The 22,734-nt window shown below is 18.8% G+C and overlaps 6 protein-coding genes across 6 annotated transcripts; 1 reads left to right on the top strand and 5 right to left on the bottom strand.

The window, feature by feature from the left end:
* Positions 1-39: 39 nt before the first annotated feature.
* PRELSG_0926400 (conserved Plasmodium protein, unknown function) lies at positions 40-6,888 on the top strand (the record flags this gene model as incomplete). Its single annotated transcript, XM_028676707.1, has 1 exon — positions 40-6,888. The coding sequence occupies one exon, from the start codon at positions 40-42 to the stop codon at positions 6,886-6,888; it is 6,849 nt and encodes a 2,282-aa protein (XP_028533169.1).
* Positions 6,889-7,406: 518 nt separating this feature from the next.
* RPN7 (26S proteasome regulatory subunit RPN7, putative) lies at positions 7,407-9,084 on the bottom strand (the record flags this gene model as incomplete). Its single annotated transcript, XM_028676706.1, has 4 exons — positions 7,407-7,460; positions 7,587-8,018; positions 8,118-8,450; positions 8,719-9,084. The coding sequence occupies 4 exons, from the start codon at positions 9,082-9,084 to the stop codon at positions 7,407-7,409; spliced, it is 1,185 nt and encodes a 394-aa protein (XP_028533168.1).
* Positions 9,085-11,006: 1,922 nt separating this feature from the next.
* Positions 11,007-12,155, bottom strand: PV1 (parasitophorous vacuolar protein 1, putative; the record flags this gene model as incomplete). The annotated part of the gene is made up of 1 exon (XM_028676705.1): positions 11,007-12,155. The coding sequence occupies one exon, from the start codon at positions 12,153-12,155 to the stop codon at positions 11,007-11,009; it is 1,149 nt and encodes a 382-aa protein (XP_028533167.1).
* A 1,151-nt stretch (positions 12,156-13,306) lies between these two features.
* On the bottom strand, positions 13,307-15,225 carry PRELSG_0926100 (spermidine synthase, putative; the record flags this gene model as incomplete). Its single annotated transcript, XM_028676704.1, has 4 exons — positions 13,307-13,464; positions 14,021-14,141; positions 14,220-14,690; positions 15,013-15,225. 4 exons carry the CDS (start codon positions 15,223-15,225, stop codon positions 13,307-13,309), a joined length of 963 nt encoding a protein of 320 aa, XP_028533166.1.
* A 773-nt stretch (positions 15,226-15,998) lies between these two features.
* On the bottom strand, positions 15,999-18,502 carry PRELSG_0926000 (conserved Plasmodium protein, unknown function; the record flags this gene model as incomplete). The annotated part of the gene is made up of 4 exons (XM_028676703.1): positions 15,999-16,060; positions 16,282-16,578; positions 16,714-17,371; positions 17,657-18,502. 4 exons carry the CDS (start codon positions 18,500-18,502, stop codon positions 15,999-16,001), a joined length of 1,863 nt encoding a protein of 620 aa, XP_028533165.1.
* Positions 18,503-21,262: 2,760 nt separating this feature from the next.
* On the bottom strand, positions 21,263-22,654 carry GPI8 (GPI-anchor transamidase, putative; the record flags this gene model as incomplete). Its single annotated transcript, XM_028676702.1, has 1 exon — positions 21,263-22,654. One exon carries the CDS (start codon positions 22,652-22,654, stop codon positions 21,263-21,265), a length of 1,392 nt encoding a protein of 463 aa, XP_028533164.1.
* Between the last annotated feature and the right edge of the window lie 80 nt (positions 22,655-22,734).

Genomic DNA, 22,734 nt, shown 5'->3' with positions numbered 1-22,734 from the left:
TGTCTAATTATCTTGTTATATTTTACTATTTATTCAAATATGTACTTTGATCCTACAAATATACTTGAAGTAAATATAACTGGAGTAAAAAAAATAGAAAAGGAAAAATATAAACTTTTGGGAAATAGACTAAGAAAAATAAATAAGAATGAAATATATTTAGAAAAACAAATAAAAAATACTCTCCCAAAAAAATTATTAAATATGAAAACAGCATTTATAAGGTCCTCTAATCATTCTTTATATGATTCATATATATTTTCTAATTTTCTTTTTGAAAGAAAAAGTAGAGAAAATAAAGCAAAGTATTTTTTTAAAAAAATAAAAAATATAAATGAAACAGAAGAAAGTTGTACTAACATAACAAATATTAACGAAAAAAATAAAAAAATTTCTGATAAAAAATCTATTAATGAAAAGGAAAAAATTAATATAAATACTAGCCTAACAAAAGATAACTTTTTATATAAGAATAAATGTTTAAATCCTTTAAATAATGAATTACATGAAGTTAAAGCACACTCTTCATTCAATTTAAATCAAAAAGAAATTAAAATAATTTTTGAAAGCACAAGTAAATCTGATGATTCTTTAAATAGAAAAAATAACAACGTTAGATTTAAAAGAAATATTAAGAAAAAAAAAAATGTATTTGAAAGCTTATTAACGGTAAAGAAATATATGGAAAATGGAAAATTAAAGATTTATAAAAATATCAGTAAAAAAAAGTCCTTAAAAAAAAAAATAAATAAATATTTCTTATATAATGGAATTATTTTTTGTAATTTATCAGATAAAGTAAAATCAATGAAGAATATTATTCATCCTATAAAGCCTTACGAAAATATTTCTGAAGAGTCGGAAAAAAATAAAAAAAATTCAGGAATAAAATATGTTTATATAATCAATGAAAAAAATATAAATGAAAAAAAAAAGGTGAATCATATAAATATGGATTACAATTTAAAAAAAATTGTTGACGGTTTAACGTTTAAAAAAGGATGCAACAAAAGCGAATTTGGATATATAAACTCATTTTTGAACAAATGTTACTTAAAAAAAAATAAGATTTCACCGATTAATTTAATTAATTTTAAGTTTAATAAAAAAAAAAAAAAAAAAAAAAAAAATAAATTAACAGTAAATGAAAAATTTTCTGATATAAATAAAGAATATGTATTCAATTATAATTTCAATGAAACAAGTTATTTAATTATACGTAAGGATAATATAAAGAAATATAACTTTGAAATTAAAAATAGTGTATACTTTAATAGAAAAATAGACAGTTATTTAGACAAACATACTGGTAAAAATAATAGTATAACAGAAGAGAAAAAAGAAATAAAAAGTAAAAAAAAATTTTTTTTTTTAATTTCTCCGATGGAAATAAAGAGGGAAAAAAAAAATGCTAATGGTGTATATTTCATTTATGATTTAGTAAAAAAATTTAAAAAAAAAAAGACAGATTCATATTTTGAAAATTCTTGTAATTTTTCACCTAAAATAAAAAAAGATGAAACTTGTTCATTAGCAAATACGCACATTTCACCAATGTTTTTTGATAAAAATTTTTACAAAAGTTTGTCAATTGAAGGTAATCTTAAAAATAAAAAAGAATGTGACTCTACAATACCATTAATAAGGGAACTTAACTTATCAAAAAAATTTGGGGATTTTAATATAATAAAAAGGAAAAAAAAAGAAGCAAACATTATTGAAAAAAATAAACAAAATTTAAATGAAAAAAATATATATGAAGAAAATTTAAATGAAGAAAATATATATGAAGAAAATATTCATATTAAAAAAAGAAGCAAAGGAATGCAAAGAAAAAAAAAAAATGGAGGATTTCTATTAAATAATAATGAAAATAATTTATTTGTTAATGAATTAAATAATAAAAAAAAATTAGTCGCAAATAGCCTAAAAAAAAATGATAATTCAATTTATAAAATATTTCAATTTGATTCCATAAAAGAATCTTGTGAAAATAATTTTAATAACTCTTATAAAAATACATTAGGAGAAAGTGAATATGATAAAATAAATGCAAATTATACCAATAAAAATGATTTAAAAAATGTTAATATAATTAGGAATCCAAGTTGTAAATTTATAGAATTATGTTATCATGAACAAATGAAGCCTTTATCTCTAAATAAGTATTTTAAAGAAAATTTAAAAAAAAATATGCAAACTAATCCTACCGAAAATAACAATATTCAATCAAAAAATGAATCTCCAAGTAAAGATTTCAATGAAAAAAGAAACAAATACAAAAAATACGCAAACAATCAAAATGATGTAAATATTAACGATAGTAGATTCATTTCATATAAAGAACATAATAATAATTCTTTTTTTGATGATAAATTTTATCATGATATATCTTTAAATGAGATTCACAAGGAAAAATTTAACAAAAATACGTTAAAAAATAAAATGTTTGTTGATAATAAATGGATAAAAAAAAAAGTAAAAAATCAAATAATGAAGAAAACAATAGATGATAACTCCCTGATGAATAATGATAAAAATATCACAAAAGAAGAATTAATAAATATAAAAAGTCCTACTATCAAATTCATAAAATTAAATAGAAGAAATAATAAAAAAGAAAATAATTTTTTAACAGATATATATAATTTAAATTATTTAAACAAAAACAAAAATGAAAAAAGAGAAGACGAATTTATAGATTGGAATTTCATAGAAAATAAAAAGGGAAAAAATGATAATAATTTCTTAAATTATAGCAATGATGATAAAAAAAAAATTATTTATAATAGAATTTATAAAAACTATTTGAAAAATAAAAATAAGAATACTAGTGAATTTATAAAGAAAAATAGTTTTTACTCAAAACAATCAGTAATAGATAAATTTCTGTATTTTAAAAAAGACATTGAAAATAAAAAGGCTTATCCAGATTATAAGGAAGAAAAAATTTCTGAAGATTACTTACCTAAAGAAAAACATGAATGTATAAATTCAATACGGGATATTTATCGTCTTAATGAAATAAAAATAAAAAAAAAAATAAAGAATTTAAAAAAAAATAGAATAGTAAAATTGTTTGTTGATAATGATAATGTTTATGTAAAGAATTTTAAAATATATACAAATAAAGAAAGATATAAAAATGTTCTATCAAATGTAAGTAATGTAAAAATAGCACAGAGAGAAATTTTAAGCTTACCTCAAGATCCAGTACATTTAGAAGAGCTAGAAAATTATAAATGCAGACTAAATAGAAGTATTGAGATACCAGCATTAAAAGTAGAAAGTGAAGATATAAACCTTTTTAAATATAAAAATACCTGGTATGAATTATTTTTTTATAATAATCATAATAACAAAGAAACCCTTTATAATTATTTAATAATGCGTTTAAATTTCGAATTAATGATTAAGCAAATAAAGGATATAGTAATAATTGATAAAAATACTGAACATTTTAATTATCCTTATATATACAACGCCTATTTAATACCACCTATAAATGTGCACGAAGTAGAAAATTCATTAAGAATACAAAAAATAACAAGTGATGATTCTTTTATAAATAAGGGTTCATGGAATTTTTTAAAAATAAAAAATGAATCTAATTCTCTTATAAAAACAGGGCCAAAAAACGATTATATAGAAACACATAATTCTTTTATATATACGAAGAAAAATTTATACATTCCTTTAAAAAAAGTTCATGTTAATAACAAGGATGTTAAAATTCACACTTCAATAAATAATACAATCAATCAAAGTAATAACAATTTAAAAAATATAATAAATGATGATGAAACAGAAAAAAAAAAAGGGAATGATAGTTCTTTTTTAGAAAATAATATAAGAGGAAAAAAAGAATTAGAAATAAGAAAAGAAATAAAAAGAAACATAAAAAAAAATAATCAAAATAATATTTGTTATAATGAGAAAGGTAGAAATATGAATAACAATATGTTATTAGATAATATAAATCAGAAAGTTTCTTTTCTTGATAGTTTATTGTATAATGCCCCATATATATATATGACATTTTCTAATAGTAAAATTGAACCTGTTTTTCCATATATTTATGAAAATGTATTTTTTCTTTTTGAGTATTATTATAATTACTTAAATAATTCGATTAATTATTTAAAAGTAAATAACTTAAAAAATAATATTTTAATACAAAATAGAAATGAAAATAAAGATATCAGTGAAATAGATAACAAAATGATGATAAATAGTTCAAGAGAAAATATAAAAGAAGACAAAATAAAAGAATTTGTAAATATAAAAAATAGTTCTATAAGAAAAAATTTATGCAACCATAAATTAAATAAAATTTCAGATAATAAAGAAAATCATTATCCTATAAATATAACAAACTCTGTAGACATAAATAATTTTAAAATAAGAAATTTTATTAACTCAAAATTATATGATTCTATATTTAATAAGATTAGAGATAGAAACAGTAAAAAAATAAAAAAAAATTTAAATAAGGAAGATGTTGAAATACCTATATATCTTTGGCTTGTTTTCGGTGGCAAAGATATGAAGTCAATGGATTCATTAAATATTGTTTATAAAATTTTAAGATACGCAACAGAAATACCACCAGTAGAATATGAAAAATATATAAGGAAATTGAAAAGAGTTAAGATAAAAAAAAATTATAATTCTAATTCAAATGATAATTTAGGTACAAATAAAAAATTTGGTTTAAACAAAAAGATAGATATTAAAAAAAATGTTCATGTAAAAACAGAAAAAATTCATGAAAATATATTTCAGAAGTGTAATTTTCTAGATAGTAACTTAAATATATCTAATAATAAGGAAGGTTTATATAATTATACAAAAAAAAAAAATTTATCTCATAGAAAAGAACTTCCAGAATTACCTAAGAAAATATTTTGTGATAAAAATTTATATGATACTACTCTAGATATATACAATCGAATAGTTGCTTATTATAACGAATACAATAATGATTATATAACATATGGTCCAAACAATAATAGAGAATTCTTGGATTTTTATTATGAAAAAAAAAAGGAAAAAAAAATAAGAAAAAAAAAAAAAGAAAGAAAAAAACTAAAAGAAAAATTAAAGGAAGAAGATGAAAAAGAGAAAGAGAAAGAGAAAGAGAAAGAAAAGGGAAAAGAAAAAAAAAAATATATATATATAGACAAAAATAGGAAATACTTTAAATCTTCGGAAATAAGCTATAGTACCAGTAATAAAGAAAATTTATTTCGTGAATATTTTAAAAAAAATAAAAATATTCAGAGTGCTAATGTTATTTCACTGAATGAATGCCTTGATAATTTAAAGAATTTATCATGTGAAAAAATTGAATTAGGAGAAGATGAGGAAGAATCTTATGATTTTTTTTTAGAAGAAAGTAACGAATCTAGTGATTTAAGTGAAGATGACGAATTATTCAATTTTATCTCCTATCATATGCAAGGTAGAAATCCTTCTTTTGAAAAAAGAAAAAAAAATTTCAGAAATGATAGATTAAATTACACTGATATATATGGCCCACTTATATATAAAAACAAAAACAAAACAAAAAAAGTAAAATATTCCTTTTTATTATTAGATTATCCAGCATACAATAATAGTATAGGACATCCTTCTCCTTTAACATTTAAAACAAGTGCATTAACTGCGTTAAAAGAAGCTTTAAAAGAAATTAGAAAGACTAACAAAAATAAAAGTATATCTATTAATTTATTTGGTTATTCGTTAGGTTGTAGTGTAAGTTTACAACTGTTACTAGATATAGCAAAAAGTTTATACAATGATTTTTTTGAAGATATTAATAAAATCGCTTTTGACAAAAGGGAGTCTCAACCAATTAGAGAAATAAAAAATGAAGATAATTTATTTATAAAATTAAATCATAATAACCAAAAAATTAACGAGTATGTGTATGATGAAAAAAAAATACTTACTTTTCAAGATATTTTTTTAGATAAAATAAATTCTTCAAATAAAAATAAAGATGAAGAATCCATTAAAAAAAAAAATAATGAGAAGAATAAAAAAGTAAAATTAGGAAATACATGTAAAGAAAAAATTTTAGATAATATATTATATATTAGAAACAGTGATGAATGGTTTGATATAAATAATAATTTATCATTTCATAATAGTGAGAACAGTTATATTCGTAAGAGTTACAATAACTATTATGACAAACTAGAAACAGAAATAAAAAATCATTTCAATAATAAGAATTCTATTAGAATGATCACAATTAATGAAATATTAAGCAACGAAAAAAGTAAAAAAAAAGTAAAAAAAAATATTTTGAAAAATGAGCTGAAAATAAGTATTAATAAAGTTGTATTAGTTGCACCATTTACTAATACACAGAAATTAGTAAAAAGTGTTTTAAAAAATAGTATTTTTTATTTATTAAGCCCATTTGTTATGAACAAAAAATGCTCATATGTTCATTGGGACAATATGATAGCATTAAAAGAATTTTTTAAAATAATTAGTGACTTTAAGAAAAATAAATATTTAACTAAAATTTTCCAAAATTTAACAATCGATTTTATACATGGTAAAAAAGACACATTAGTTAATTATGAAATGAGTTTGAAACTATATAAACTAACAAATGAAATGATCTTAAAATATTCATTAAATAATATAAAGTGCTTTTTACATATATTTGAAAACGAGTATCATTCATCTATTTTAAATTCTGATTCAGAAAATAGAATTTTACAAATTATTTTTAAACCACTTAGACTACACCCATTTAGTACAATTAATATTCATAAATTTCATTTTAATCTTTATAAAGATATATATTTGTTAAAGACTGTTTATTTACAATATATTGCAAATGCTTGTTCAAAAAAAATTAATATGTAATTATTTTTATAACTTTCTTCTATTTATTTCATTAAATTTTCTTACTATAAAATTTTTTTTTTTTCAGTTCTATCATATCATTATTTTATTTTTTTTTTTTGTTCTTATTTTCATATTAATTTTTTTTTTTATTCTATTCTATCTCATCGCTTTTGTTTTGTATACATTTTTTTTACATAATTTTTTCTTTTTTTCTGATTCTCTGTTTCAATATTTTATTAATTTTTTTATTATACTTTTTCATATAGTTGTTTTAATAATTCCTTTTTTAATTAACTAAATATTTTTGTTTTTTGTTTAGCAAAAAGAAAAAATATATATACTTTAAATAAAAAAAATTATCTAAACATTTGAATTGATGATAAATCAAAATGCCAAAAAAATATAAGAATAACAAAATAAGAATGATTAAATATATATTTCATAAATATAGAAATAAAAATATAAATTGCTTATATTAAAAAAAAAAAAAAAAAATGAGATATAATAAAAATAATTGGGCATTTATTGAAATAACTTTACATATCAATAACTCTAGATAATTTTTGTATTCTATTAAGCAATATATCCCCCTATAAAATAAAAAGTTAATATATCAAATATATATATATTTATTAAAATCTATATGTATTAATAGGAGCAATTATAGATATATAAACTAAAACAAAAATGTAATTCTTTTTTTCTGTCATGAATACCTTTTTGATTGTATTCAAATACATCGTATTTCTTTCATTAGGTTGATTACTTTCAATTGATCCATTAACTTTATCAATTTTACAATTTAGCTTTCCATTAGCAATAAATGATGATATTTCGCTTTCAATAAATTCTTCACTAACACCAAATGCATATGCCATATTTTTAAGAGTAACACTTTTAAAGGGTTCTAAAAATTGTCTATATGCTCTAACTCTAGTATTTCTAATAAAATATCTATAGTGCCTACCTATATATCTATCTCTCTTAACACGCATAGCCATTTTTATTATCTTTTCCATAAATGTTCTATAATCACAATGATAAAAAGAAGAGATATAACTTTGCAAATCGTCATCACTACTCGTTACTTGTAAAATTATTGAGTTATTTAAAATTTTTTTATTCAATACTGTTCTCTCTTCAGTCATCTATAAAAAAAGAATAAAAAAAAAAAGAAAGGAATTTATAATATATATAAAAAACTATATTTAAAAAATATTTAGGAAATTTTTTTTTTATTCTGTTACTATGCTAAGAATAACAACATAAAATATGAGTTGGTCATATGATAAAATTTCTGTAGCAGTAAAAGTAGAGGCTGCATCAATTAAAATTTTAGATGCTTCTGAAAAATTTCTAATCATAATATAATTTAAAGCTTCATAGATTTTTAATTTATTTTTTCTTTCCCAATCACCACCTTTTTCCATTTGTGTTTTAGCTTGTTCTAAATATTTCTTAGTATTTTTCATATCATTAAAAAAAATACTAATTCTTATTATGGTAAGTAAAATATCTAATTTAACTCCAATACCTATTCCTTTTTTATATGCTTCTTCATATTCTTTAATTGAATTTTCCTTTCAATAAAAAATAAAAAAAAAAAATATAAAAAAAAAAATTTACATTTTAATATTAACTATTTTTTAAGTATCACAATAGACACATAAGAGATTATACTATAGAATTATAAAGATAGAACATATGTTCATTATAGTATAATACATTAATATATATATATTAAGTTATATTCTTTGATATCACATATATGTAAATGAATGCCATTTTATTATTATTATTTTTTTATTTAAAAAAAAAGTAATAACTATAAAATAACAGATTTACTACCTTATCTCCAATTTTACAAAAAAAATTTGCTTTTATTAGAAGATCATTTTTTGTATCAACAGAATCAAAATTCTCTTCAGACTCTAATATTTTTTTTTCTATTTTATTCATTTCTTCATCAGCTTTATCTTTTAATTTTTTATATAAATCCTTATCCATATTTAGATTCAATTCTTCGCAAATATAACTATAGTATGGATACATATTATTTTTTTCTATTTCATCTAACAATTTTTGTAATGCTTCATTTCTTTCATTTATTGATATATTTGATAACTGTAATTTGTAAAATAAATCAGCCAAATAAAAATTTGGATAACTATATTTATTCAGTTCATAATTTTCTTCTTTATTGTCCTTTTCCATTATTTTCTTTATTTTTATATTTATTTAGTACTATTTTTTTTTTTATCTAATATTTATGCAGATTATAAATAATATACCCAATAATTTGTAATTTTGTTTTCTCTATTTTTTTTTTCTTTTTTTGTATTAAAGTAAAATTTTCTTCCAGTTTTATATTTTTTTTTTTTTACTACCATGAAACAAAAAAACAAAAAAAGATATTTTATTTTGTTAATGTTATTTTAACTTTTATTTTCATTTTAGTTAATTTATTTTTTATTTATTTTTTATTTTTTTATTATTTTTAATGATACAAAATTAATTATTTTAAAATAATTAAAAATTTTTGTTTACACTTATTTATTAAATGCATTTCCTTTAATAAAAAACGTGTTCGTATTATCTATACGTCTCATAAAAAAAATTGTAAATGTATGTAAAACTTTAGTATGCTAAAAAGTAATAATTTTATTTTTTTTATTTTTTTAAAAATTTTTTTCCTTTTATATGTATTTTAAATTTTAAGAGTATTACTTATTTTTTTATTTTTTTATCCTTTTTTTCAGTGAGTAAATTTATGATGAAAATTTTTATTGCATACATTTCTGTAAAATTGAAAATTTTAAAATCAATTTTAATGTATGCAGTTAAAATATTTATTCCCCATAATTATTGGTTATATTTTTTTTATATATATATATATTCAAAATAATTATAATATGGTAATATAAATTATTTTTTAAGTTCCAAGCTCTTAATTAGATAATTTGTGAGATGTTATAATTATTAACTTTAAGATTGTTATTTATTTTTTTTCCTTTTTAAAAAACTTATATGTATAAAGTTTTACTAATGTTCTAATTTTTATAAATCATGAATTATATGTTTCCGAAAAAATTAATTTATCAATCATTCCGATTATTTTTTTTTACCTCAGTTAGCTCATAAATTATTATAACAATGCATATGCAATATGTACTATTATATGAATTTATATTAAAAGAAGTACAACTTTTTTAATTTGTTATATATGTTTGAAAAAATTAAAGAATTTTTAAAGTGAAAAAAAAAAAAATAAATAAAAAAATAAAAGGCATAAATGAACATTGAAAAAGTATTAAATAAAAGAAAAAACTTTAAATTAAATCATCTCTAGTTATAAAAAAAGATTAGAACTTTCAATAGAAAAGAACTTTTTTTCTATTTATTCTTTATTAGAAAAAACCTATATTCACTCTTATAAAGAAATTTATAGTTCAAGCTAATTTTGATTTTTGAAATAAGTATTATAGTAAAAGAAAATGTTATTTTCATTTATATTTCTATTTTTTTTATTTTTATTTTAAGTCTTTTTTTTTTAGTACAGTTTGTACTTTAATAAAAATATATACCATTACATTATTAATACTACATAATAATATAAATATGAATAAGAAATTTAAAAAAAAATAAGTGTATTTCACTCGGATTAAATAATATATTTCCTGTAATAAAAATAATATACATTATCTTTTTCTCCTATATATATTACTTAATGTACTTTGTAATTTAATACTCAGTTGTTATACTGGTATACTATAAAAAAAAATTAATATAAATATACATTTAAAAAAGAAATTTTGAGCTAAAAAAAAACATTAAAAAAATAACTTAAAAATCAAACATATTTCTTAAAAATTTATATATGAAACTCCTAATAAAAAACTCAATGTTTTTTAAATTTTAAAAAATAATTAATTTAGAAATACAATCATCATACTTAGTAGTAATACATATAATAATAATCCTTATTATATAAATTATAATATAATTATCTCAGCTACTTCATTTTTTTTTTTTTTTTTTATTATAGTTTTTTGGTAGTTATTAATTAAAATATAATTATTCATTAATATAAGAATAATACATAATAATTATATGCTTCATAGAATACTTTCTACTTTTTAATTTTCATTTCTTTGGGGGATAGTAGTATTGGTATCTTTTTGAATTTTACTATCTAGAGAGCTTTCGCTTGCTTGTCCTTCTTTATTTATTTGTTCATTTTTTAATCTTAAATTTTCTGGAGTTAAATTACTCATTACTAATGGATTTTCCATCATATTTATACCAAAAGTATTCTCTAATAATTTATATATATTCTTCACTAGTTCATCCATTGATTTTTTGTTATTAAAAAAATCAATACCACTTTGTCCACCTGCTTTTCTTAAGAAACCGCTATTACTTTCTACACCGCACTCTGATAAACCACAAAGAGTTGTAAAAGAATTTTTTTGAACTTTACCTCCAAATCTCATACACATTCCATCATTTTTTTTTGGTGACTCTTCATTGCATTCTCCTTCCATGACTAAAATAGCATTTCTTATTAAAATATCAAGTGCTTTTTCTCTAGTCATGGTTTCATTTTCAAAGGTTTCTTCGATTTGATCTGATACATCACTATAGCTAGAAGAAAAACTTTCATATGAATATGTTTCTGATATTTTATTTAAATTTTCTTCATTATTTACTCTAGATAAATCTGAACCTTCTTCGCTGGCTCCCTTAGATTCTCTATCAGAGTAGTTTGTAAGTTTTGGGGTAAATTCAGGTGTATTAAAAATGCTATGTTTATCTTGATTTAGTACATTTTTATTATTGTAACCAAAAAAATCACCTCCTAATTGAGAAATATAGCTTTGAAAAACTTGTTCGTATCTATTTCTCAAATCTTTTAAAGAAATTACTTCACTTAAATGATTTATTACTTGAATCAACTTAATTTTGAAATCGTTAGCAGCTTCTTTTAGAATATCTTCATTACCATTATCTAATAATTCATTAAATGATCTTGAAGAATTTTTAAAAACAATATCAAATTTACTGAATAAACATACATATCCATTCTTTTTTAATTCATTTTCAAAGGTTCTTTCTTCTTCGTTTGAGGAAGATTCATTATTCATCATATCTACGAAATTTTGATGTCTAGTATTTTTTACTTCAAGTACTGCTTTGAATAACTTTTCTTGATTTAAGGGGCCATCCGTAATATTAAAGGCATATGTATAGGCAAAGAAAAATAATGCTACTACTATTCTTATCATTTTGAAATTAAAAATAGAAAAAATAGAAAAAATAGAAAAAAGGAAAAAATAAAGAATTAGAATTACTAAAATAATTTATTAAAATATCAAAATTCTTAAAAAAGATTAAAGTTTTACTAATTTGAATTAAAATCAGAAGATATTAATAGAAAAAAAAGTTTAAAAATTAAAGATTAAAATAAAAAAATTAGATTAAAATAAAAATTATTTCAAGATTAAAAAAAAAAAAAAAATTATTTTTTTTTAACAATCCCTTGAAATTATTAAAAATTTTTAACAAAAACGAATTTAAAATATTTTAATAAATTTCTTTTTTATTTTTTGTCGGTAACTTAAAAAAAAAAAAAATAATAAAATTATTGCATTACTTCGCATTATTAAAATTAAAACGATATAGAAACAGAAAAAAGTGCATGCTTCTTCTTCATATACAAAAAAAGCGTTAGTGCATAAAAAATAAAAAAAAAATATCTATTTATATATATATAATAAATATTTTAAATTACAACTTTTCTTTAAAAAATTTATAACTTTTATCTAATACATTGAATTGTGACAAAAGAATTTTTTTTTTTTTTTTAATTTAAACGGATATATAACTATAAATTATTTTTTGTTAAATATTAATACCAAGCTAATTTTAATATTTTATTAAAACAAAGACATAGATTTTGTAGATTTTTTTTTTAAAACTGAATTCATGCAATACAATCATAAAGTACTCTTTAAATTTAATTTAAATTAAAACGGGGAAAAAAATCATACTACATAAATGTTGCTTGAAAAAAAGTATATTTCTAATAAGTTCTATATTTTATTTTATTATTTTTTTTTTTAAAATTTTCAACTTTATTTAAATTGCAAATTTAATAAATTCTATGTAGAAATAATAATACTTTATTTTAAAAAAATATTATTTTTTGTTTTTATGCTATCTTTGCATGCGATTTCACATGAAACTTATATAACATGTAAAAATAAAAACAAAGTAAAAAAAATAAGTTCTATTTTAAGGTATAACTCAAATATTAAATAATTCATATTAATTTTTCCACTAATGTACTTCATGTCAATGAATTTATATATATAATGATATGAAAAAAAAAAAAATGTAATATTAATGAAATATTAAAATATTGAATTAAAAATTATTAAGCATTTTTAATTTCTTTTAAAACAAATGTTGGTAATTTAAAGGAGGCTATGTGATTTTCATAGCTATAATATTTTAAATCTTCAAATTCTTTTGAATCTAGTTTTTTAATTGGTTTTGATAAACCATTATCTGTTTTAGAACAACAAAGTAAACCTATTAAAAAAAAAAGGAATTAAATATATACATAAAAAATAAAAGAAAATAAATAATTATATATATACTTATATATATATATATATATATATATATATATATATATATATATATGTAAATAGTGTAAAATTAAAAATAAAAGGAACTACATGCAAAAAATATATGCAGTTAAGCACTTAAATATTTTAATAATTAAAAAAAAATAGAAATATAGTATATAAGTATATAATAAAAAAAAATATATATATTTTAATAATTGTAAAATTTAATAATCTAAATGATCATTATAATATATAAAATTAAAAGACACTTAAGCATAAAAAATATATTTAGTACTAAAACTTTTTTTCTATATTATATATTTATGTAATTATCATTTTCAATTGAAGGAAACCATAAAAAAATAGAAAAAAACTATTATAATATAAAAAATTAATTTATTCTTCATATTTCCTTTATTTGTTATGAAATATATGACTTAAATCAATTGGACATGCAAAAATATATATATATATATATATATTAATTATTATTATTTATTTATAAATCATTCTACCTATGCATCCACATGGATATGTAGGAATACTAATATTTGCATATTCCACTTTTTTAAATATTTTTTTTGTGAAACTTATCATTCTTTTTATTGTTCCAACATGTATCCATATAGATTCACACTGTTAAGATAAAGAAAAATAATATGATAATATAGCAAAAACATTAAATAAGTGTATATAAAAAATATATTTAATTACTTGAGCTATGCAAACTCCATTAGGTTTTAAGGCATTATATACTTTTTCATAAAATTTTTGATTAAATAATGTTTCAGCGGGTCCAATTGGATCAGAGCTGTCTATAATTATAACATCATATGTATTTGTTATATCATCTAAAAATATACTAGCATCTTCAATAAAAATGTGTACTCTTTTATCACTAAACCCGCAACTAATATTTTTAAAATATTTTTTGGATACTTCTATAACCTTTTCATCTATTTCGCAAATATCAATATTTTCAACACATTCATATTTACATAATTCACGTATTATTCCTCCATCACCTCCTCCAACAACTAAAATATTCTTAGCACTTTCATGTACAGTCATAGGTATATGCGTCATCATTTCATGATATGAAAACTCATCTTTTTCTGTTAATTGTATTACTCCATCTAAAACTAATACATTTCCAAATGTTTTACTTTCAAAAACTAAAACATTCTACATATAAAAAAAATAAAATAAAATGAATAATTTATTAATAAATATTAAAAGGTTTTGTATTCTTAATATAAAATAAAAATTAAATAATTTTATTTTAGTATTGGAATATAGAATAAATACTATAGTTTTAACTATATATATATGTTTTTATTTATATATATTTAATTAAAAGTAGTATAAATAAAATTTTGTTAATATCAGCCTTAAAATGTATCATTCTTTAAACATTAAAAATAACTGAAAACGTCTTTAATGTTCATATTTTCCATATAAATGTAGTATGCACATATATATTAAAAAAAATAAAATATAAAATTACTTGGAATTTTGATTTAGTTTGGTAAATTATTTTTTTTATCTCTAAACTAAAGGCTTGGCCTGGCCACATTAAGGAATATTCACTAAACCATTTTTTTGAAAATAAAATATATGAAAAGTTAAATTTTCTTCTCAAATGATAAAATGCAAAAGAACACAAACCTCCCAATAATGTAAGGGCTAATTTAGTCTTATTCATACTTAATTTTTCCATTTTTTTTTTTTTTTCCTTAATTTATTAGCAATCTACAATATTCCACTATCTTATATTTTCATCAATTTATAAATTCTTTTGTTTTTTTAATTATTATTATTTTTTTTTTTTTAAAGCTAAAAAAATTTAATTTAATTTTTAAAAATAATAAAACTAATATATATCAATTGTATTTTTTTTTTTTTCCTGTTATTTTTTTTTTGTGAATTAACTAATACAATTTTTTTTTAAAATATTCCTACAAATTATATTCTATAATTTTTTTTTTTTTTTGCAATTTTTTACTATATTTTTTTTAAACGTTTAAATAGATCATGTTTGAGTTTTTTTTCCCCATATATATATATATAAAATAAAATGTAAAATTATGAATTATTTTTCTTTTTTTTTCTCTTCTCTTAATTTTATTATATCTATAAACTTTTTTTTAAAACATCTTTTAATGGGATAGAATTGCATTGAGTTCATTTCCTTAGAATTATAAAACTAAGATAACGTAAATGAATCTTAAATTTAAAAAAAAAATATATACATAGAAGTAGATAAAAAAAAAAAAAAAAAATTAAACCTCACCTTCAACAAAAAAAAAAGGGCAATATGAATACATATATATATACTTTTTTTATGTGAGTAAATTAATAAACATATAGTTCTTTTTACTATGGAAAATTAAATATAAATACAAAAAAAATTTTAAATTAACAGAAATTACATATATATTATTTTTGTACAGATGTATATAATTATTTTATAAAATTTATTTTATTTTATGGTCATCTGTTTTTTGTAGTTGGTATCTTTATTTCTAAGCCCTTTTTGCTATTTCCCCAAAGCACTAAAAACAAAATAATATGTAAAAATATTTAAAGTATGTTATTTTTAAATTATTCTTTTAAAGATAATTATCGAATAATAAAGTAAAAAAAAGTAAAGAGCATAAGTTTTAATGAACTGGCTTTCTCATATAAATTACTTTTTTAATAATTTATTATGTTAATTTTATTATATTTTTTTTTTTTAAATATTATGCAAAACTGTTTTCTAATTTTATCATACCAGCTTTTATATGATTATTATTTCCTTTCCCTTTCAGATCCTTTTTTGGTATCTCTATAACATATTTAGAATTTTCATCATTATTGGAATCTTTAATATATTTTATCTTAATTGGTATTCCATTATTTTTATTTTTTATTTTTTCTTCATTCTCATCTTCATATTCTTCTACATCATCTTCTTCTTGCACTTCCACTTCATCTTCATCTTCATTTTCGTCATATGTGTCTTTATCTACCTCATATCCCGATAAATCCTCATAGGAACAACAATATTTCGAATTATTATAGTTTCTAGCTATATTAGTATAAAATAAATAAAATTTAAAAATTAAAGTAAAAGTATATGACGCATGAAGATTTTTTTTTTTATTTATAGTTTCCTAAAAAAATATGTATATAAATATATATATATAAATTATTTTTGCTTAACCTGTAGGTAGGTTCCTATTATTTACATGAATAATTTTTTTTACATTTGGTGAAGTTATAATTTTCTGTTTCCTTGGCTTAAAATGTTTAGATAAATTGTTGGAAATACTATTTAAAACATTATAAATTTTATGATCATTTTTGCTCTTTATATTTTTATCATCATTTTGATGAAAACGATCTTTATATTTATCTGCCAGCGTAGTATAATAAGGGATTCGCTTTAATTGAGTTTCCTTTGCAGGCAAATATGTGTTTATATTTTGTAATTGAAAAGGAGACAATATACTTCCATTTATATTATTAAAATTATAAATGTCATTTACAAAATTATTTATATTTATATCATTATATTTTTTTATACTATAAGACCATTTTTCTATAGTAGTTATTTGAGTTAATAGTTGTATTTGCCTTAATCTTTGTATTAATGCGCTAACCCATATTTTATTTTTTTTTTCATTTCCTATTACCCAACACGAAGATAATATCATTTCAAAAATATTTCTTATCTTAGATATTTTTACATTTTTCTCATTTAAATATTTATTCATTGACATCATGCATCCACTAAATATTTCTATGCAATTTGAATTTAAAAAGGCTTCAGTTTCTTCTCTTACCCATATAGCCTTTTCTTTCCCGTAAACACCTACATCCTAAGTTAACGAAGAAAAATGAAAAATGAAACATTATTTTTTTGTAAAATTAATTATATAAAGTTATCTTTATTATAAATTAACAGAAAATACGTATGAATTAAAATATACTTTCTTTTCCTTTTTCATCAGTGTATCAAATATTATTAAAAAAAAAATTATAATTTCATTTCTATCATACAATTGAAATAATGTAAATATATATATATGAATTAGAAAATAATAATGTTCACAAAAGTGTAAAATTATAAATTTATATAAAAAAATATATTTTTATTTATTTACGTCTGCCAAAAGAGAAAAATATTCATTAGCAAATATTCTAATGATTTGCAACCCTGTTAAATGAGAATTACTAATATATATATTGTGGTGACTAAAACATTCATTTATTCTTGGTATTATATAATCAAAAGGATAACCTAAATATTCTTGTAAATTTTGTATGAGTTCATTTTCTTGTTCTATTTCTGAAACTTTTAGTTTTTGCGAGTGATAGATGTGCTCTATTAATGAAGGCATCCAAGAGAAAATATTTGATCCACTAAATTTAACTGCATATGCTACGCAAGCTTTTACATATTTTATTATAGAATTTTTATTATTAAAAAATAAAGGAGTATATAAATATGAGTATCCAAATAAATATAAACTGTTCCTGTATACCACACGATTTTTCCTCTTTTGAACATATAAATAATGAAAAACAACTTCTTTAATTGATTTAATACTTCTCAGATCATCAACAACCTCTTCATCTTTTTCATAATTATATTTATTAAAAAAATGTAATTCACTATATAATTCTAAAATCCTTCCTCCTAAAACTATCAACTTCTCATAATACCCTACACCTCCATTTGTTATATCAGTAAAACAAGTATTCAAATTTTCTGTATCTATTTTCATACAATGCTTAAAACCAAACCAATTATATAAATCTGTATAAATATTACAGTAAACATTAGGACAAATATTTACTGAAGGATTGTGACAATAATTATCTTGTTCCTGAAAATTCTTTTTTCTCTCATATAATAATTTATTCATCATTTTTTTTATATCATCTTCACAATCGCTTATGTTTTCTCTTTCATAATATTGGCAGCCCTTCACATGCCTTATATCCATTTTTTTTAATTTATAAATACATATATGCCTTCGAAGGAAAATGTAGTAGAAAAAATGATGTATATAGAAATAAAGAAATATATTACTTAAAAAAACAATGGAGAACAAAAAAAAAAAACCATTAAATCAATGTAGAACTTAAAAGTATAAAAATATAGATATACACCTTTTAATTATAAAATAAAAAAAAAAAAATGAATTAAAATAAAATTAAATCAATTAAACTAATTATAAAAAAAAATTTAAACCATATGTACTAAAAAACAAATAGGGTTGCTGTAATTTAGAAAATGAATATATAATAATTTTACAATTATATAACGTAAATGAAATAAACAAAAAAAAATAATAAAAAATAGAAAATATAAGGATTCAAAACATATAATTCATTTGAAGTGAATACTTTATTAAATTAAAACAAACAATTCTTAAAAAAAAAAAAAATTACAACTATAACATAGATATTTATATGTGATATTATAGACAATGTATAATGTTAATACACAACGTTAAAAGATACAAAAAAAAAAAAAAAAAAAATATAATGGAGTAAAATGTATAAAAAAAAGATGATTTCAAAACTAGAAATGCCATAAAATTTAAAACTTATTTCAAATATCTTAAAGGATTAAGTTTTCTCTATTTCATTGCCTTTTTTTAATTTCAAATTAAATTGTTGCAAAAAAAAAAAAAATAAAAACATTTTAGTAATTTATTTATAATGTACTTTTTAACTTTATCATAGAATATAAAAACATATCATTTCAGCATAATTAAATAATATAAGTCTTTTGTTTAAAAAATGAGAATAATATTTTTTCTTTTTATTTTACCAGATTTAAAAAAAAAAATAAATAAATTCATTTTAGAAATATGGATTACGTAAAATGTATTTTATTGTAAAAATTGAAAAGTTAATTTATATTTATTTATTTTAAAAAAAAAAAAATTATAATGAATATTTCTTAAAATTTAATAAAAAAAATTTTTCTTCTAATATTTTTTAGTTAAATATGATAACATTTATATTTAAAAAATTTGTGATACTTTATATTGTAGTTAAAAATGGTGCACAAATGATTCAGCTTCTATTGTACTATTAGGTCTAAAATAAATATATTTTTACTTTTGTATTCACACACCAATACATTTAATATACACATATTTTTATTTTTTTCTGCTTATAAATTTTATAAAATAATAATATTTAGTTGTTTTTCATTCTAATTTATAAAATTATAAATATAAATATATATATGTATATATTTCATTTTATTATAAAATTTATGTTTTTTTTTTTTTTTTATTATAAAAATTTTGTAAAATTCTAATAACTTTTGGAATTTTTTATAATATTACAAAGTGCAAAGTAAAATATTGAAATAAAAAAAATATGAAATATCTTATAGTATTAATAATTATAAAAAAACACATGCATTAATATTGGTTAAAGAAGGTACCTTTTTTTAGTTTACTACTATTCTTATTTTACCTTATATGTAATAATTTTCGTTACTATAATTTGTTTTAAAATATTATAAAAAATAAAATATTCTTATTCCCTGACTTGTAAATATGTTTTTGTGTAAGCAACCAATATTTTTATTCATTGTTTCTACCAAAGCAAGAAAAAAAAAGTATGCACACATAAAAAAATACCACAATAAACATTTCAAAAAAAAAAAAAAAATAAGATAAAAAACTAAAATTTATTTTATGTTTTTTCTGGATTTTTATGAATAAGTTGCAACTGTTACACAAAATTAAAAAAAAAAATATTATTTGAAATTAGAAATAATTTTAATGAATATATTTCTTTTTTATCTCTTTGAATAAAGTTTTATTTATTTTTAACAAAGTTAAATTAAAATATGTAATATTTAAAATAAAAATAGAATTTAAAAAAAATTGAAAGTAATACTTTTTTTTTTATATTTTGATATTTATAGCCTTTAGTATTATAAAATGTTACAAATTGAAATTTAACAGAACAAAAACTAAAAATTACAATTAACTCTGATATAAAATTAATGGAAGATATTTATTCACTTCAAAATATTTTGGAGGCATCAAAAAGGAAATATATATTAAAAAAAATACATGTCTTTCCTTAATAAACATAGTGTAATTTGAATCTTCCTTTTTTTCAAATGAAATATTCTTCATACTGTAAACTATTATTTCATACTTTTTTATGCACAAAATAATTATCATACAATGTGTTTGAATTATGTATTATATATAGTATTTTAATATTTTTAATTTTATTTTTATTTTTCTCATAATTTATTGAATTCAAATTTTTAAAAAAACATGAATCCTCTAAAATGCATATATAAACCAACAAAGGATATTTTTAATATAAATAATTTAAAAATATATATTTTTTTCTTTTATAATTTTTATATATTATTTCTATATTTTATTATAGTATTACATTAGAATTATCAAACAAAATGTTTTCCTTATTATATATAATTTTTCATTTTTTTAAAATAATCTTTTATTTAAACTCTATTATTATTTTTATCTTTGAAATAATTTACAATGAGAAAAAAAGAAAAAGTATACTTATAAACGTAAATTATATAAAAAAAATATTTTCAACAAATTTTCTTTTTTTTAATTAAATAAGTTGTATTAAAATGTTAATTGCCATTTTATATAAACATAAAGAGTAATAATAATTTTTCTTCTGAAAAAAGATATTCAATTTACAAAAAAAAAGAAAAAATAATATAGTATATTAAAAAGTACGAATCACTTAAAAAAAAAAAAAAGTATGAAGAGTAATATGAAAAACAAAACAAGTAATATTTTTATTGAATAATTAGTGTCAACGGCCTTAGAAGTAAAATAGTAATCAGTGAAATATGTTTCCTCATCCAAGTAGGTTTCTGTAACGCTATAGTAGCTTCTATTCTCATATAAACTTATCATATTTCTATATATATTGCTTTTTATATGCCCGCAAAAACTTAAATCACCAAGGCATATATTTTGAAAACTTAATCTTTCTTCTTTTTTTTTCATATACCCTTGTTTATATTCAGATTCATATAAATCTCTACTTATAATTAATAAATTAGAATTATAAAAAAGAATATTTTTATCATGCAAGAATGTTGATGAACTAAAATTAGAATTATTTATTGTTGGTTCCGATATTATATCTTGAGTTTTTAAATAATTCAAAATATTGTATAGAGAAAAGGATTTAGCACTTTTATGTGGTTCAGTTGGGTATATTCTATAAATATTTTCTAAATAGTTAAAAAAATTGTAGGTAAATCTATCTACTGTAGACACACTCAAATATTTACTTGAAAATAAGCTGTAGCTATTTTCAGTTCTGTTAGATGATGATAACAAAAACACATTATTTATTTTATTTTTATATATAAATTTTAATACATCATCATAAAAACTATACCCTTGACAAGTATCAATTATTACAAAAATATATTTATAAATGTTTTTTATAAGTAATTCTTGTATATATAAATTAAATTCAGAAGAACTCATAATATTAAACTCTTGAATTTTTAAAAAATTGACTCCGCCATGACCAGTCATATAAATAAATAAATTTTTTTTTTTATCTCCATTAGTATACAGTCTATTTTTTTGGGGGGTAAAACCGTCATATCTATGTCTAATAACTCTTCTGATCTGTTCATCTCTTACATTATTATTTTTATAGTCAATATCTAAATTTTTGTATAAATTAGGATTTTCTTTTTTCCCATCAATATTTTCTCCAGGAAACTCTTCATATTCTTTAAAAATCGTACCTTCTATTATATTTCTACAATCACAAGCTTGATCAAATGGAATCATAAGTAAGATATTTTTATCCATAATATCACCTAAATTTTTCAGATATTTATATGCTATCAATAAATTACTTGTATGCCTATAATTAAAGTAGTGTCTTGACGTGCTTAATGCTATAACATTAATGTTTTTGTAATTAGATTTCTTTAATTCATTCAGAAATAGCTTGTTTGTATTTTCTTTTTTAAAAGAACTTTCTAATTCTTTGTATTTGCCTTTTATATTTTTTGTATCTAAACCAGTGAAGTTTACGGAGGCTATCACACATTTTACTGCAACTAATATAAAAAAATTAAGAAAAATTTCGAGTTTCATTTATATATGAAAATTGAAAACTTTTACTGCTAGTATTTTATCCTCTTTTTTTTATTTATATGTACGTATACATATTTTCT

This window comes from Plasmodium relictum (genome assembly GCF_900005765.1).
Source record: "Plasmodium relictum strain SGS1 genome assembly, chromosome: 9".
Taxonomy (NCBI): domain Eukaryota; phylum Apicomplexa; class Aconoidasida; order Haemosporida; family Plasmodiidae; genus Plasmodium; species Plasmodium relictum.
The sequence above is the reverse complement of the archived record's forward strand: the minus strand, read 5'-3'. Positions and strand labels throughout refer to the sequence as shown.